The sequence below is a fragment of the Python bivittatus genome, unplaced genomic scaffold (genome assembly GCF_059951505.1).
Source record: "Python bivittatus isolate LINGU-HERP-01145 unplaced genomic scaffold, Pbiv_v1 ctg000840_np1212, whole genome shotgun sequence".
Classification (NCBI taxonomy): Eukaryota; Metazoa; Chordata; class Lepidosauria; order Squamata; family Pythonidae; genus Python; species Python bivittatus.
The window spans coordinates 24,925,533-24,940,645 of record NW_028277113.1 but is presented as its reverse complement, the minus strand read 5'-3'; the positions used below and the strand labels follow the sequence as shown (position 1 = coordinate 24,940,645).

At 40.8% G+C, this 15,113-nt stretch overlaps 1 protein-coding gene across 4 annotated transcripts in view; it reads right to left on the bottom strand.

Annotated features, from left to right (window-relative positions):
- The window catches only part of FBXO15 (F-box protein 15), an 81,798-nt gene extending 67,404 nt beyond the window's left edge, over positions 1–14,394 (bottom strand). For 3 of the 4 annotated variants that reach the window (XR_015793913.1, XM_088130573.1, XM_088130574.1), the window contains exons 1-6: positions 13,888–14,394; positions 10,398–10,508; positions 8,959–9,063; positions 4,533–4,778; positions 3,956–4,165; positions 3,023–3,152 (exon numbers count right to left, since the gene is read on the bottom strand). Coding sequence is in view for 3 of the 4 variants with exons in the window: in XM_088130573.1 (XP_087986699.1) it covers positions 3,023–3,152; positions 3,956–4,165; positions 4,533–4,778; positions 8,959–9,063; positions 10,398–10,508; positions 13,888–14,048 (963 nt within the window). In the remaining variant the exon portion in view is untranslated. The remainder of the gene's footprint in view (positions 1–3,022; positions 3,153–3,955; positions 4,166–4,532; positions 4,779–8,958; positions 9,064–10,397; positions 10,509–13,887) is intronic. The other variant, XM_025173483.2, reaches the window with a different exon arrangement.
- Positions 14,395–15,113: the final 719 nt, after the last annotated feature.

The window sequence follows — 15,113 nt, the reverse complement described above, 5'->3', positions numbered from 1 at the left end:
CACTGTGAGGAATATGCTGTACATCTAGAGGATAAAGTCGCTCATATTCACTCTACGTTGGACTCCAGCCTTAAGGCAGAGTCTGTGGAGCTTATGGGAGCTAAGTCTTGTATGGTTATCTGGGGGGAATTTGAGCCCGTTGAACCTGAGGAAGTGGACAGGTCTCTTGCAGCTGCTAGTTTGGCCACGTGTGTTAGATCCATATCCCTACTGGCTTGTTAAAACTGCACAGGAGGCGATACATGATTGGGTCTGAGTTGTGGTTAATTCCTCCTTGAGAGAGGGGGTGGTTCCACAGGCACTCAAGGAGGCAGTGGTGCACCCCCTGCTCAGGGGGCTATTGCTTGACCCAACCAACCTGGACAGTTTTTGTCCAGTTTCCAACCTTCCTTTTTTAGGGAAGGTTGCGGAGAGTGGTCACATGGAAGCTTCAGAGGATCCTGCATGAAGCCGATTATCTGGACCCCTTTCAGTCAGGGTTCAGGCCAGGGATTGGGACTGAGACAGCACTGACCATGCTCTTGGATGACCTCTGGTGGGAGTGGGATGGGGGTAATGCATCCATCCTTGGTCTTCTTGACCTCTCAGTGGCTTTTAATACCATCCATCATGGTATCCTTCTGGACCGACTTCAGGAGTTGGGAGTGGGCGGCACTGTGTTGTGCTGGTTCTCCTCTTTCCTCCGGGGTTGGTTCAAGTCAGTGTTGATGTGGGGAGAGATCTAGCCCGCAGCCCCTATTTTGTGGGGTGCCTCAGGGCTCAGTTCTCTTGCCTCTCCTGTTTAACATCTACATGAGGCTGCTGGGTGAGGTGATCCATCAGTTTGGGGTGAGGTATCATCAATATGCTGATGATATCCAGCTTTATATCTCTACCCCAGGCCCTCTGAGTGATGCTGTGGATGTCCTGTCCCAGTGCCTGAAGCCTGTAAGGGTCTGGATGGGGCACAATGGCTGACTCAACCCAAGTAAGATTGAGTGGCTCTGGGTATTTGGACTTTCTAGAGACAAAGCTTTTCCATCTTTGGTACTGGATGCAGTAGCACTGCCCCAGACAGACCTGGTACCCTCATGGACTCATGACTCCTGCTCAAAGAGCAGGTGGCAGCCATGGCCAGGAGGGCCTTTGCACACCTCCGGGTGGTGTGTCAGTTGCATCCATTCCTGGATCAGGAAGCTCTACTCACAGTCACCCATGCCTTTGTAACCTCTTGCTTGGACTACTGCAACACACACAACATGTGGATGCCCTTGAAGAGCATTCAGAGCTTCAACTGGTACAGAATGTAGCTGCACAGGTAGTAAATGGTGTCAGATATGCAACACATATAACACCACTACTGCGTGAGCTGCACTGGTTGCCGGTGTGTTTCCAGGTGCAATTCAAGGTGCTGGTTGTCACCTTTAAAGCCCTGCATAGCTTGGGCCCCAGGTTACCTGAGGGAATCTCTTTTCCCAATAGTTCCTACCCATCCAATTCAGTCCAGCAAGTTGGGCATGCTGCAGGTCAGCCAAGGAATGTCGGCTGGCAGGGACCAGGAGACGTGCCTTTTCTGCTGTAGCCCCTGCTCTTTGGAACATCCTCCATTCAGAGATTAGGATGGCCCCAACCCTGTTGGCTTTTTGTAAGGCTTTAAAGACCTGGCTATGTACTCAGGCCTGGGGCCTCGAATGTGTTAAGGGCCCTGTCTCTTGGCTACACTGATAATTATTATGACAATTTTCTTGGCTGCTGTGTATATTTATTTTTGTATTGTTTTTAATTCTTTTTGTTTTTAGAATTGTTCCCCACCCAGAGTCACTTGGCTAAGATGGGCAGCAATAGAAATTAAATAAATAAATAAATAAATAAATAAATAAATAAATAACTTATAAAGGCAACAGCTGATACATCAGTATCTCCTATGAAAATTGTACTTCTATATGTTCCGATACAGAAACAGGATCTGTTTCACATATACAGCTAGAATGTCCTCAGTACAACAAATGGAAGACAAAACTCATAACACCAATTATTAGAAATGTTAATTGCTCCTCTAAGCAGGAAGTTGTTTTTCTCCTAAGCTGTCAAAGTTCAGCTGTTTCCAATGAGGTTCCTAAATTTTTAACAATAGCCATGGCTTGCAGAAATCATCCAGTGCCTCCCTTATACTAGTAACTGCTTCAAGCTTTTCGTTCTATGTTTAGTTTATATCGTTTTATATTTGACATGTTGTAATATTGGTCTTGGACCATAGATAAATAAATCTTCCTTAGCTGAAAAATACCACACAAAATAGAAGCTTGTTTTACATTCATTCTGATTTGTAGAAGGATTTCATCCCTATTCATAAGAGGATGAAAATAAAAGGCACACAGAAGCAGGAATAATCAAACAAGAAATAATTATCTCCAGAATGGAAGTTTACTTGTGGACAAAATAAAGTTTGTGGATATCTTCTATGAGTTCTTGGGATTCTTATCAACCCACAGTAATCCCAACATTTATTTATTTTACATAATTTCTATATCACCCCAATTACAGCAGCTCCCTTATATAAAACACCAGAAAACATAAACCCATTAAAGAATAAAAATAACAATAATCCCTACTGGCATATGGCAACAGCATCCTTAAAAAGTTACATCCAAAGACCCATCAAAAAAGGACTGTTCTCACTTCCCTTCTAAATGTTAACAGGAATGGATCATCTTTCCACTTGTGACAAGCCACAGAAAAGGCAAATGTCCTGATCCTTAGCTTCATAGGATACACAGCATGCCTCCCTTACTCAGACAAGTGTACAAATGGATATAAACGTATCCAGTGAATAAAGCAAGAACGAAATCATTTGTAGTCAGCAAAATTAAATAATTAGTCTTATGGTAATTAAAAAAATAGAACAAGTCAGCAAACATTAACACAAACAATTCTGTCATTCAGCATTAGCTACATTAACATACCAATTTAATTGCTGTGAATGAGCAGATAAAGTAAGCATTTACAAAAAAAAAAAAGTTGCCTATTGAGAAAACAATCTTACCTTCCAAAGTCCCAGCATGAGCCCTTGGTCAAAATGGTAGAGTTCAACAAGCGCATCACAACCAATCTTTTTTGCATTTTCAGTCAGGTTAGCCAACTCATATTCAGAAATTAAAGAACGTTGCCATGGGCTTCAAAGACATTACATTAGTTAAGCACAGAATGTTGTTACACTGTTGTTAAACAGTTACACTGTTAGTAACTGAAGTTCAACAACTTTTCAACTTCTCAATGTGCAATTACTAGCAACAAGGTAAACTAAAAACAGTTGCAAGTCCATTGATTTTCAATCAGATTATAAGCACAGCACTATAACTATTTTTTTTTTATTTATTTACATCCCACCTTTCATACGACTCAAGGTGACATATATAGCACTCTCTCCTTCCATTTTCCAACAACAACCATCCCAGGAGATAGGTTAGGCTGAGAGACAGGAGACAGTAATTGGCCCAAAGTCAGCCTGAGATCTTCTGAGGCTGAGGGTAAACTAGAACTATTCTCCCTGCTCTTAATCCAACCCCTTCTTCAATACATCACAATAGCTTTCTATTGTGGGACTATTATGGAAGGGAAAACAACTTTCTCATTATTTAAGGTCAACACTGTCTCTTCACATCTCTGTATAAACACTGAATAGTGAGACAAGAAACATACAGAAATTAGTCATTGATGATACTTCCTTGAATACAGAAAGAATCACCACACTGCTGCCATAGGAGGCTGCATCTGCACATATTTTCGCTTCCCTTCTTTCTGCCCTAGCTAAAAATAACAATCAGGACATTAATCAGTCTGAAATGGCATTCTACTGATTTTCACTACAGTGTTGTTGTTCACATAAGTTCAAATGCATTTACAATATACTATACTAGTAAATTAAAATTCTAACCACAAAAGCACAACGTAAAGAGCTACTTTTAAATTAACTTACCCATTTTTATTATGCACTTTATTCTCACCCAGAAGTACTGGCGTCACTCCAAATAACTGCAAAGTTGACAAAGTATCTAAGAGAGGCCATCTATTACTATACCAATATACAGTAACAGATGTTTCATTAAAAGAAATGTCTGCCTGATCCATTCCATGTTCCTTTCCATTTCTGTCTTTTAGTAAGATTACCCATCTCAGACCAGAGATTCTGTGATTGGAAAAGCAAAAGAAGTGTTGAAGGCTTTAGACTGTCTCTTTAAATATGGGCACAGCTTATAGAAATGTTTAACAATGATCATTATGTCTGGAAATTCCAAGGACGTGTTTTGATATTTTCTTTTTTAAAAAATATTTTGTTTCCCCAGCAAGACAGTCTCTCTTCAACAAGATCTACATATATCTAACAAGCTATGTTAATCAACTTTATGAATTTGTATTTTCTATCTCACAACTAAATATTAACCAGAAATTAAGAACTTCCATACATTCTCCTAATTATCAGTAATCTATAAGTGAAATACAAAGTCATTAAATATAGCATTTTATTAAAATCACATTTAATTAACATTGCTTACTTGATAGCTTCTTTGGTTTTAAGTGGAAGACCAGTGTAAGTGTTTATTGGCTTAAGAAGCTGAATTATATTGGATCTTTGAGCAGCTATTTTTTTCATAATGTATTCTCTCTTCCAGTATCTTGACCTGGAATCTTGCAATTCCAGAAAGCTCAGAGACATGCAGTCTGTTTCCTGGACAGATTTGGTCCTCCATTTTTTTCTTTTAGGTAGAAAAGACTTAGAGTATATTTTGGACCAGATAACACTATTGAAAACACACACACACAAACACAAATATTATGACAAAATCATTACAAATAAAATGACTGAAATCATTACAGAACAAAATTTAAAAATAAGCCAATGTTTAGACTAATGGGATTCAATCATATATTGAATTTAACATAGGGAAGATTTCATTTAAAGATGTGGGTGGGACAAAATCAGTAGTGTGCTGGAATCAGCTTGCACGTGCTCACAAGAGCCAATTGTTAAATTTTCTGGAATTTTGCAACCTGGTTGACAGCAGAGGTGAGTGCACTGATCAGCTGTTACAGAGGCAATAATGAAGCCAGCAGAGCTGATTCTTAAACATTTAGCAGCACAGCATTCAACAAATCCAAGTTTTAATGAAACCAATGGCAATAATTTCACTAATGAGTCTACACTATTACTTGTTAATTTCTTAATTTCTACTCCTTATTTAGCTTTATTTTTCAATTAGTGTTGAAAAATTAAATGTGATTGCCAAAGGATGAATGTTATCATGTTATTTATCCATTTTTTATCCCATGATATTTTTCTAAAAAGCCTCAGAATAGCAAGAAATCAATACAGTAAGTTGTTTTTCATGTCTTAAAAAATAAATACCATTTCATAACTAGCAGAAACTTAGTGAGAATAAGATACTACTGACCATCTTTAAAAAAAAAATCAAAATTAAGCACCAATAGTGCTTATTAATTAATATGTTTGTAAAAAGAATACTAATATATACAGTATATACATATATAGTACATATACGTATACATATATATATAAAGTAACTACAGGACTTCGTATGCATATGTTGTTATATTTATATAACGGAACAACTGTAATATTTATATAATTTATATTTATAAAAGGCAGTCCATTTCAGCGGAAGATACCCCCGACATGTAATATTGGTGGCGTTTTCCAGCCCTCTGAGCTCAAGCCCAGACCCTAGTCAGCAGACCTGCAGAGGCCCGGGGTTTCAGCTGCTGCTGCTGTATGCCAGGTCAGTCAATAAGGCCCCTCCTTATTCATGACCTTATTGGGGAGGAGCAAGCCAACCTGGCATCCATTACCAAGATCCGGCTGACACCAGATGGGGGTGTTCCCCTTTCGGAAATGTGTCCAACAGGGTTGGTTTGGCACTAGCCAAGACCATAGGGTAGGGGGGAGGGTGGCAGTTGTCATCCGGGAATCTCTGCTAGCCTTCAGAGACTCTGCTCTACAAGTTGCTGGTTGTGAGACCCTAATCCTGAAGACAGCTCGCAGGATCAGTTGGGACTTTTGCTTCTGTACCAGCCTCCCTGCTGCATAGCAACCTCCCTGCCTGAGCTGCTGGAGGCCATCTTGGGGTTGGCAGTGGCCTATGGTCCTGGGAGACTTTAATCTGCTGTCCCTGGGATTGGCCCCAGAGGCAGTTCGGGAATTCATGGCCACCATGGCAGCCTTGGGCCTATCCCAGGTCATCCATGGCCCAAATTGGGACAGTGGTAACACTCCGGACATGGTTTTCATGTTGGAGCAGTGGCAAAATGATGTAGTGGGGGATTTGGCATTGTCCGCTTTGTCATGGTCAGACCACTCCCTGGGGGCCTTGAGATTCTTTTATGCTACCCTTCCCCCTCCACAGGGGAACCTATTCAAATGGTCTGCCCCCGGTGAGTGATGGATCACCAAGGGTTCAAAAGGGAGCTGGGAGTTGTTCCTGAGGACTTGCTGCGCAATCCGGCGGAGGCCCTGGATGCAGCCTGGAATAAGGAGGAGGCCAGGGCCTTAGACAGGATTGCACCTATGCATCCTTTCTTGGTCCATCACCCCCGGCAATCCTCATGGTTTACAGAGGAGTTAAGGGTGCTGAAAAGGGCCAGGAGACGTCTAGAGTCCCACTGGCAGAAAACAAAGGATAAGTCTGACTGAACATGGGTTAGAACCGCTATTAAGGCCTACCTCATGGCAGTAAGGGCAACGAAACGCCATTATTTCTCTGCTTTTATTGCATCCAGAGGGTAAGGAGGGTTCAGAGGACCATCTACAGGGCCGCACAGAGGAATCTGCCAAACACCTGACGGATAAAATCGCTTGGATCCATTCCCAGTTGGAGGCTAAGTGTGATGCAGGTCCAGTGGAGATGCCTGGGGAGTGGACTTACTTGGTTATCTGGGAACAGTTTGATCCTGTTGGACCTGAGGAAGTGGACAGGGTCCTTGGAGTGGTTAGTGCAGCTACCTGTGCTTTAGATTCTTGTCTCTCCTGACTGGTTAAAGCCACCAGGGAGGTGACACTGGGGTGGGTACTGGCAGTGGCCAATTCATCCTTGCAGGAGGGGGTTTCCCCGTTTTTCAAAGAGGCCCTGGTCTACCCCCTCCTCAAGAAACCTTCGCTAGATCCCACCCTTTTGGACAACTGTTGTCCAGTTTCCCACCTTCCCTTTTTAGGAAAGGTTGTGGAAAAGGTGGTCACGTGACAGCTACCAAGGATCCTGGAGCGGATTATCTGGATACCTTTCAATCAGATTTCATGCCCAATTATGGGACAGAAACAGCATTGGTCTCACTTTTAGGTGATCTCTGACAAGAGCGGGATGGGGGTAGTGCATCCATCCTTCTTGCTCTTCTTGACCTCTAGGAGGCTTTCAGTACCATCAACCATGGTATCCTTTTGGGTTGGCTGCAGGAGTTGAGGCTGGAAGGCACAGTTCTGTGCTGGTTCAGCTCCTTCCTCCAAAGCCAATCCCAATTGGTGTTGATAGGGAGTGAGAAGCCCAACCTGCAGCCCCTACCTTGTAGGGTGCCTCATGGTTCGGTGCTGTTGTCACTATTTAACATCTACGTGAAACCATTGGGTGAGATCATCCAGCACCATGGGATGAGGTATCATCAGTATGTTGATGATACTCAACTATGTATCTCCATCCCAGGTGACCTAAGTGAAGCTGTGGCTACCCTTCTGCAGTGCCTGGAAGCTGTAGGGGCCTGAATGGGGGAAAGAGGCTTCAACTGAACCCTGGTAAGACGGAGTGGCTGCGGGTACAGGGAGCCTCAAGATCTAGGAGCTCATTATCCTTGGTTCTGGATGGAGTTGTACTATCCCAGACAGACCCAATGCATAATCTGGGGGTCCTCCTAGATTCATGACTCCTGCTTGAAGAGGAGGTGGCAGTCATGGCCTAGGAGGGCCTTTGCACAACTCTGGGTGATGTGCCAGTTACACCCCTTCCTGGATCAGGAGGCCCTCCATGCAATCACTTGTGCCCTGGTCACCTCCCATTTGGATTACTGCAATGCATTCTACATGGGGCTACCCTTGAACAGTATCTGGAAGGTACAGCTGGTGCAAAATGCAGTGGCATGGACAGTTTTGAACACCCCTGGGGGGCACATATAACACCTCTGATACACAAGCAGCACTGGTTGCCTGGTTGCTTCTGAGTCCAATTCAAGCTGTTGGTTATTACCTTTAAAGCCCTTCATGGCACAGGACCAGGTTATCTGAGAAGCCGTCTCACCCCCGTTATGTCAGCCCGCTCCACAGTCCAGCAGAAGGGGCATGTTGCGGGCCCCACTAGTCAAGGAACTTCAGCTGGTGTGATCTAGAAAAGGCCTCTTGGCCTTTTCTGCTGTGGCCCCTGCCCTGCCCAGCTTATCACCTGAGGTCCGGTCTGCCCCCACTCTCCTGGCCTTCCGGAAAAGTGTGAAGACATGGCTATGCCAGATGGCCTGGGGGCCTGATGGAGGCTTGCATTGTTGGAATTGGCTGTTGGGATAATCAATACTGCTCCCCCCCCATCATCTTGAATTGTATAGTCTTTTTATATTGAATTATTTTTAGGTAATTTACTATGGATATTTATATTTTTATTGCTTTTACTGTTTTGGATTTTAATTGTGAGCCCCCCAGAGTTGCCCTCTGGGGGATATGGGTGGCATATAAATAAATAAATAAATAAATAAATAAACAAACAAACAAACAAACAAATTTGCAGTTCCATTTTTAACCAAAAGGGTTCTCAGTACAGTGAATGAGGCAGAATACATAGCTTAAAATATTACCCAATCAAATTGTCTCATATAAACATTAAAAACAAGGAATCACTTTCTTTCCTTTTCCCTGACACATATTTGAAAGGTTCTTATAATTTAGATTATACTGATTACTATCATGTTATAGCCACGTCCGATGCTATTCCTTACTTGTCATTGGACAGATGATAAAAAAGTTTGTTCACGCAGCCAATACACAGTAGAGACTCAACATCTAAGTACGAAAAGATTTTCAAAAGTATTTCTGATGGTATGCTGGGGAATGAAGATGAGAAAATAATGTAGTCATTTGAGTAAAATTAGCAACTAGCAATGTGAGTTTTACGAAATGTAATTTACAAACAAAACTAAAGATTCACATTACAACTCCATTAAGTCAAACTAAAAATCTCAAAAGCCAATAGTCGCACACAAACTTAAGTTGAAGTTGAAGATAACAGTTCTTCAAAGCACAGAAAATTTCTTATGCCCACTTGATATAAATTACAAAATGTAACTTTGAATCTTCTGTTTCAAGGGCCTTTCTTTCAGCTATAGTAGATTGTATCAAAGAAGTTTATCCAAAAACTATTGAATGATATTTTGACAATGATTATAAGAATAAAGACAAATAGTTGTTAGGATTTTAAATTCTAGAACAGATTATTATAGCAGCCTTGGAAAACATTGCATACATCCTGACCAAATTTCACTATAGATACATAATCCAAATATTCATATAATATTGATTATATAAAAAGTGCACTTGTTTACTTCTAGCTAAATATCATCAAAGATAGTAACAGATTCAAGATGCTTGCTTCAAATATTTCAGATCCAAAAATGCCACTGAAGAAGCATAAAACCACAAATATTCTGCAGAATTTTGTAATTATTCTGAAATACCACTGTAATTGTTCCTATGCTATATAAAAAGTGTAATGTACTAAATTCATTTCACATTTTCTACCAAATAATGGTTCTAAAACAAAGAAATTAATATTTCAGTTCCTAGCTATATTAATTATTATTAATCTCACATCCTATTAATTACAACTTATTTCCTTTCTTTGGATTGGATCAGTATTCTTTATGGGACAAGCTGACAGTTTAAATCTTCTACAATCATTCAAATTTCATCAAAAAAAGAACCTTTAAACATGAAAAAAGGTAAAATGTACTTTTCGTCCAAGATTCTTCTACTGATAGTAATAGCAAATACAATAAGTATAAAGAGTTATTGATGAGTGGGTAGCCTTAAAAACTGATTAAATAAAAATACTGATGCTGTATTTAACTTTTTCCCTCATTCTCTGATTGACTTCACACATTGAACTAAGTCATAAATGTAGCTTTGTTTGTTTGGTTGGTTTTGGCTTTGTACACAGCTTGTACATAAGTCTTGTTATACCATAATGCAGTATGTGCAATATACATAAAATTTAACCATTATGGTTGAATAGTATGCACAACCAGACCATTATGGCTTATTCAACCATTTATAATAGTTAAATCCTGGTTTACTTTTATGTGTGAATAATGCCAATGAGATTTACATATCTGAATGAATGTTTTTCAGCTGTTGCTATGAAGTAATAAATGCATCTTACCTGTCAACATGGATTACAGATTTTGACTTATTGGACTTCCTAAATTGCCAGCAACTGTGCATCTCTTTCATTTCAGAAAGCTGCATAATAGCTGAGTATTCTGACTCAGTACTAGAAAAACAAACAAATGCTTAATCTTAAAACTATTTTGACGCAAGTATGAAGACTTATTATGCTTTGAGAAAATATTTTCAGGCCGCTGCATATTTGAAAGCCTGATTATTTTACAACAGGAACCCTTTTTCTTTAACAACAGCCTAGTGAAGCTTTCTCTACAGAATTATAAATGGTGGACAATTACTAGTTCTACATGTTACATGCTGTTAAAAGCCAACAAAGGAAAAGCAAAAGAGAAGATGGCAGCCCTCTTATAGAGAACAATGTTCCTCATCTGTTCCTTCAGTTTTATGTGACACAAAGTGCATAAAAATGGACACTTATTTTACACATTATGCTAAGCAGCAATATAAATTCAATAACTGTAGTTGTATGGTATCATTTATGGTTTTGTATTATGCAATCAACCATGGCTAAAATAACCATGGTTAATACCACTTATTAATCCAATTGTACCACACCCCAAATCTGGGTTTGTCTTACCATAAACTTTTAACATTTAAGCCATGAGCAATTTATTAAATCAGGATAGATTTCTCTTTTTTTAATAATAATTTTATTAAATATTACACCTAAAAAAACAAAAACTAATACAAACTACAAAAAATAAAGAAAAAATAGAAAGTGCCGAAAAAATAGAAAAGAAAGAAAAAAATAAGAACATAGTAAAGAAAAAGAAAGGAAATACATTAAAAAATGACTTCCTGTGATGGAATGGTGTTATGAAGGCCACACTCAGGGAGATAAGCGTTTCCTTAGCCCTCAACAGGAGCATGGGAAGTTTAAGAAGATGAGACTGGCACCATCCTAAGGAATTCACAGTGTTGTGGCTTGCTGGCTTGGGAACTTAGGTTCAGTCTGGAGAGATTTCTGTCTTGAGGTGGAAGCTAATAAACACAACAGAACTGTATTGCATTGTCTCGTGGAGTTCTTTGGGCTAAACCTGACACTTCCCCCTTCATCATGAGTATAAACAATTTTAGTAACTTATCACCTTCTCTTAAAATACAACAAATAATCTCTTCTTCTCCTCATATCTCATCGTTATCTATAAAAAAATCCTTAAAGCCTCATTGTTCAGTCCTGGTCAGTAAAAGTCCATTAAGGGTTACCAGAGATAACATATCCATTTTGACCCTGAATAAACCCACTTTATATTCCTTCCTTTTACTTTTAACAATCTTGATCTTTAATCCCTTCAAATAATGTCCTAGAACTTGATTTCTTTTCATTTTTTCTTTGTCTCTTCTCATAAAATCCTTCAAAACTTTAACGGGTTGGTTTTGTAAATCCAGTATAGAAAAATTATCCAGGTCACTCTTTCGGTTTGTTATTTGTATATCCCTTTTAATGATTAACACATCAGTCAGTTTCATTTGTATATCCAATGTAGCATCTTCTGTATCATTCTTATAGCCTGTCATCCTTAAAACAATTTTCAAATCATTCACTCTTGTCCAGTAAAACATGTTCCTCTTCTATATCATTTTTTAAACACAATCTATAATGGCAGACACTCTTAAAATTATCTTCAGGGTCCACTGTTCACAAATATCCTTCAGTATGACCAATGTATTTTGCTCCTTTCTGTATTAGTAAGTCAAATTTCAGTGTTCTTCTCCTTTAATTGTAATCTTTAGTTCCTTCTGGTTCCCTCTAGTGTCCAACCTTCAAAGTCCCATCGTACCTTTTTTTTTTTTTAATAATGCAAAACAACAGTATTTTCCCACAGGAAAGATTCTTATAATTAATTTCAAAATCTTATTTCAAATCCATCTGGACCCTTAGTCCATTAATAACTTTTCAAAATCAACATTCTAATCACTCTTTTGCTGTTTATTCCAAAAAAAAATTTTTTTTTTACGTCCTTAAACTTGTATCTAAAACTTCTTTTGCTAAGGATTACAGGAAATTCACCTGGTGTTAAAAAAAACTTGTTGCTCCAAAGGTTCTTATTAGTTGAAAAGCAGTTAATAACAATGTCTCAAAGTGATTAAAAAATGAAGCTCAGTGTCCATATATGCCACATTACGGCTGTGAGCTTGATTGAAATCCCTCAACTTCCAGCCACTTGATATACAAGTCGACCACAAAAACCTGAGTTCCTGTAGTCTACTCATGAGGAGCAGCTGTCTGGAGTACAAGTGGAGAACTTACAATCTTCTTTTTCAGGAGACACTTCACCAGCCAGAATTTACCAACTAGCTGCAGATCTCCACCACAATACCATCCCTGCTAATTTTTCATTTTAGATTATATTTCATACTGTGCTGATTTTAATAATGATTTGTAGTTTTAAAATGGGACAAGTTATTTAAGCATTATTCGAGAACTTAATTTTCTTAATCTTATAATGCTTGTAAATCTCTTGGTTATTTACTCTGTGCTATTTTTTTGTATTTCTTCTTATTCTGTTTTTTTTTTTAATGCAATAAAATATTTTTAAAAACGCAGCAGCCAGTCTCTGGTAGGACAACCCTACTAGTGTAGAATTACTCTTATATTAAAGGTTTTCCATTGATTGCCAGTAGGTGTCTGGCCCCAATTCAAAATGAAGGTTACCACTTTTAGAGTTCTTAATAGTGCAGCACTAGGATGTATCGCACAATACCTTACCACAGCCAAATCTGCTTGTATGATCCAGTCATCTAGAAAAGGCCTACTCCTTGTGAGGTACATGGAGGGTGGCCCCCATAAGGTGGAATACTCTTCCTCCAAAAGTAATACAGCCCTCACTTTCCTGATATTTCAGGGGGGAAAAACCCTAAAACAATTTTATTCCCATAAGATTTTGAGCCCAGCTGACTGCTTAAGGGGAGCTATACTGAATTTATCTCTGGTTCCGGATGACGTTTTTATTTTTATTTATTTATCTGCCTTGTATGCAGCAGACACTGCCCAGAGTCCTCCAGGATTGGTACAGGCTATAAATAGTTTAATAAATATTTTAGAGCACAGTCTTGGGACAGCCAAAGTTTACATTTCTGGGAGCTTATCCTTACCCAAACAATAAAGAAAGCCATGCATGAAACCGAGTGTCGTAGCAACCCGCCGGTTTAAAACTAGCAACAAGCAGAAACTTCAGAGATGAAGTTCTCCCCAGGCGAATCAAGATTAAGACGGCACTCCTTCACCCACCCACCCACCCACCGAGCGGTAAGCCTTGTTTAACACAGTCCCACGAAAAGTGGACAAGCTGGCGGCGCCCGTCGGTGAAGGGAGACCTTTTCACAGGGACCGGGAGGAAGGAAGCAAGAGCGGCGGGCACCCGGGAAGCTGCTCTGTGGTAAGACCGCCCCTTCAACTCGGCCGCAGAAAGACGCGGCGCGCCTGAGGCGCCCCCGATCCCCCAGAGAAAGCGAGCTTGGGTTACCCGTCTCCCGCTGGAGAGCTGACTGCGCTGGAGCTATCTCCGGGGGGGGGGACAACGAGAGGTGGCGGCGGGCGAATTCCGTGCCGAGCAGCGGCGGCAATCGACAAGCGCGAGAAGCCTAAGCTGTGCTGCCTCAAAATCCAGCCGCGTCCGGTTGCCATAGAGACCGTCTTCGGGAGGCGGCTTTGCAAGCGACAGGCCGAAACCGCCCCGCCCCCAGTCCCCAGTATCCCAAGTCGAAACGTTCCGCCGGTGTCCGTACACACCCTGCCTCGAGCCGCTCTCTTTCCCCGCTTCCTTTTGGCCCTGTGGACGAGGGGCGTGGCGAACGGGCCAAATGGGAAAGGGCGCACGTGATTTTCTTCTTAAATCTAATGGTTTGCGCCAGTAAGGCAGAGTGGTGAGTACAAGGGGGTGGTAAGGTGCTGGTCCGGTGGATGAAGTGGAACTGTGCATACTTAATACTGTGGTCTTCTGCATCATTCCTCAGACATTTCTCATTTGTGATTACTACCTACACTATGCCTATCCCCAACCATGGAACATATATGCCCTTTCAGCATCTTCTTCTGCAGTGCACCAAGTCCCCAAACCAAGGATGTTGCTTTTGACTCATCCCAAGCCACTGAGAAACACAAACTTACCGGCCTTTCCCCGTGGCTGAGTTGAAAGGCTAGATTCACCAGTCCTTGAATTGGCAGAAATTGTGTGCTTCCCCATTGCTGATGCCTACCTCTTGCCTCTGTTCTCAGTCACTGACTTACAGTAATCGGTAACAAAGTCTAACAGATCTTACATATCGTGAGGCTGCCTTTGGTTGGAATAAGGGGAAAAACACTACTCCAGGGTTTCTCAACCTCAGCAACTTTATGTGTACTTCAACTCCCAGAATTCCCCAGTCACCAGTTCTGGGAGTTGAAGTCCACACATCTTAAAGTTGTTGAGGCTGAGAAATACTGCACTACCCTAACACTGATATAGCTAAGCAGGAGTTAAGCCTCACTCATGGACAGGGTTGAGATGAAGGTAATGTCACTGGGGCATGGCAGAAAAGCTAGGGGAAAAACACCAGCCATGGCACTGCAACAGGAATACTCACAGCACATTACAGCCTGCTGGCCTGCTTAGGCATCCCTACTTTTCTGGACACAGTGCAGCCATATGCCATGGCCCACTTAAACCAACCCTGCACAAATTACTACAGTGGGCTACATGGCAGCTCTTTT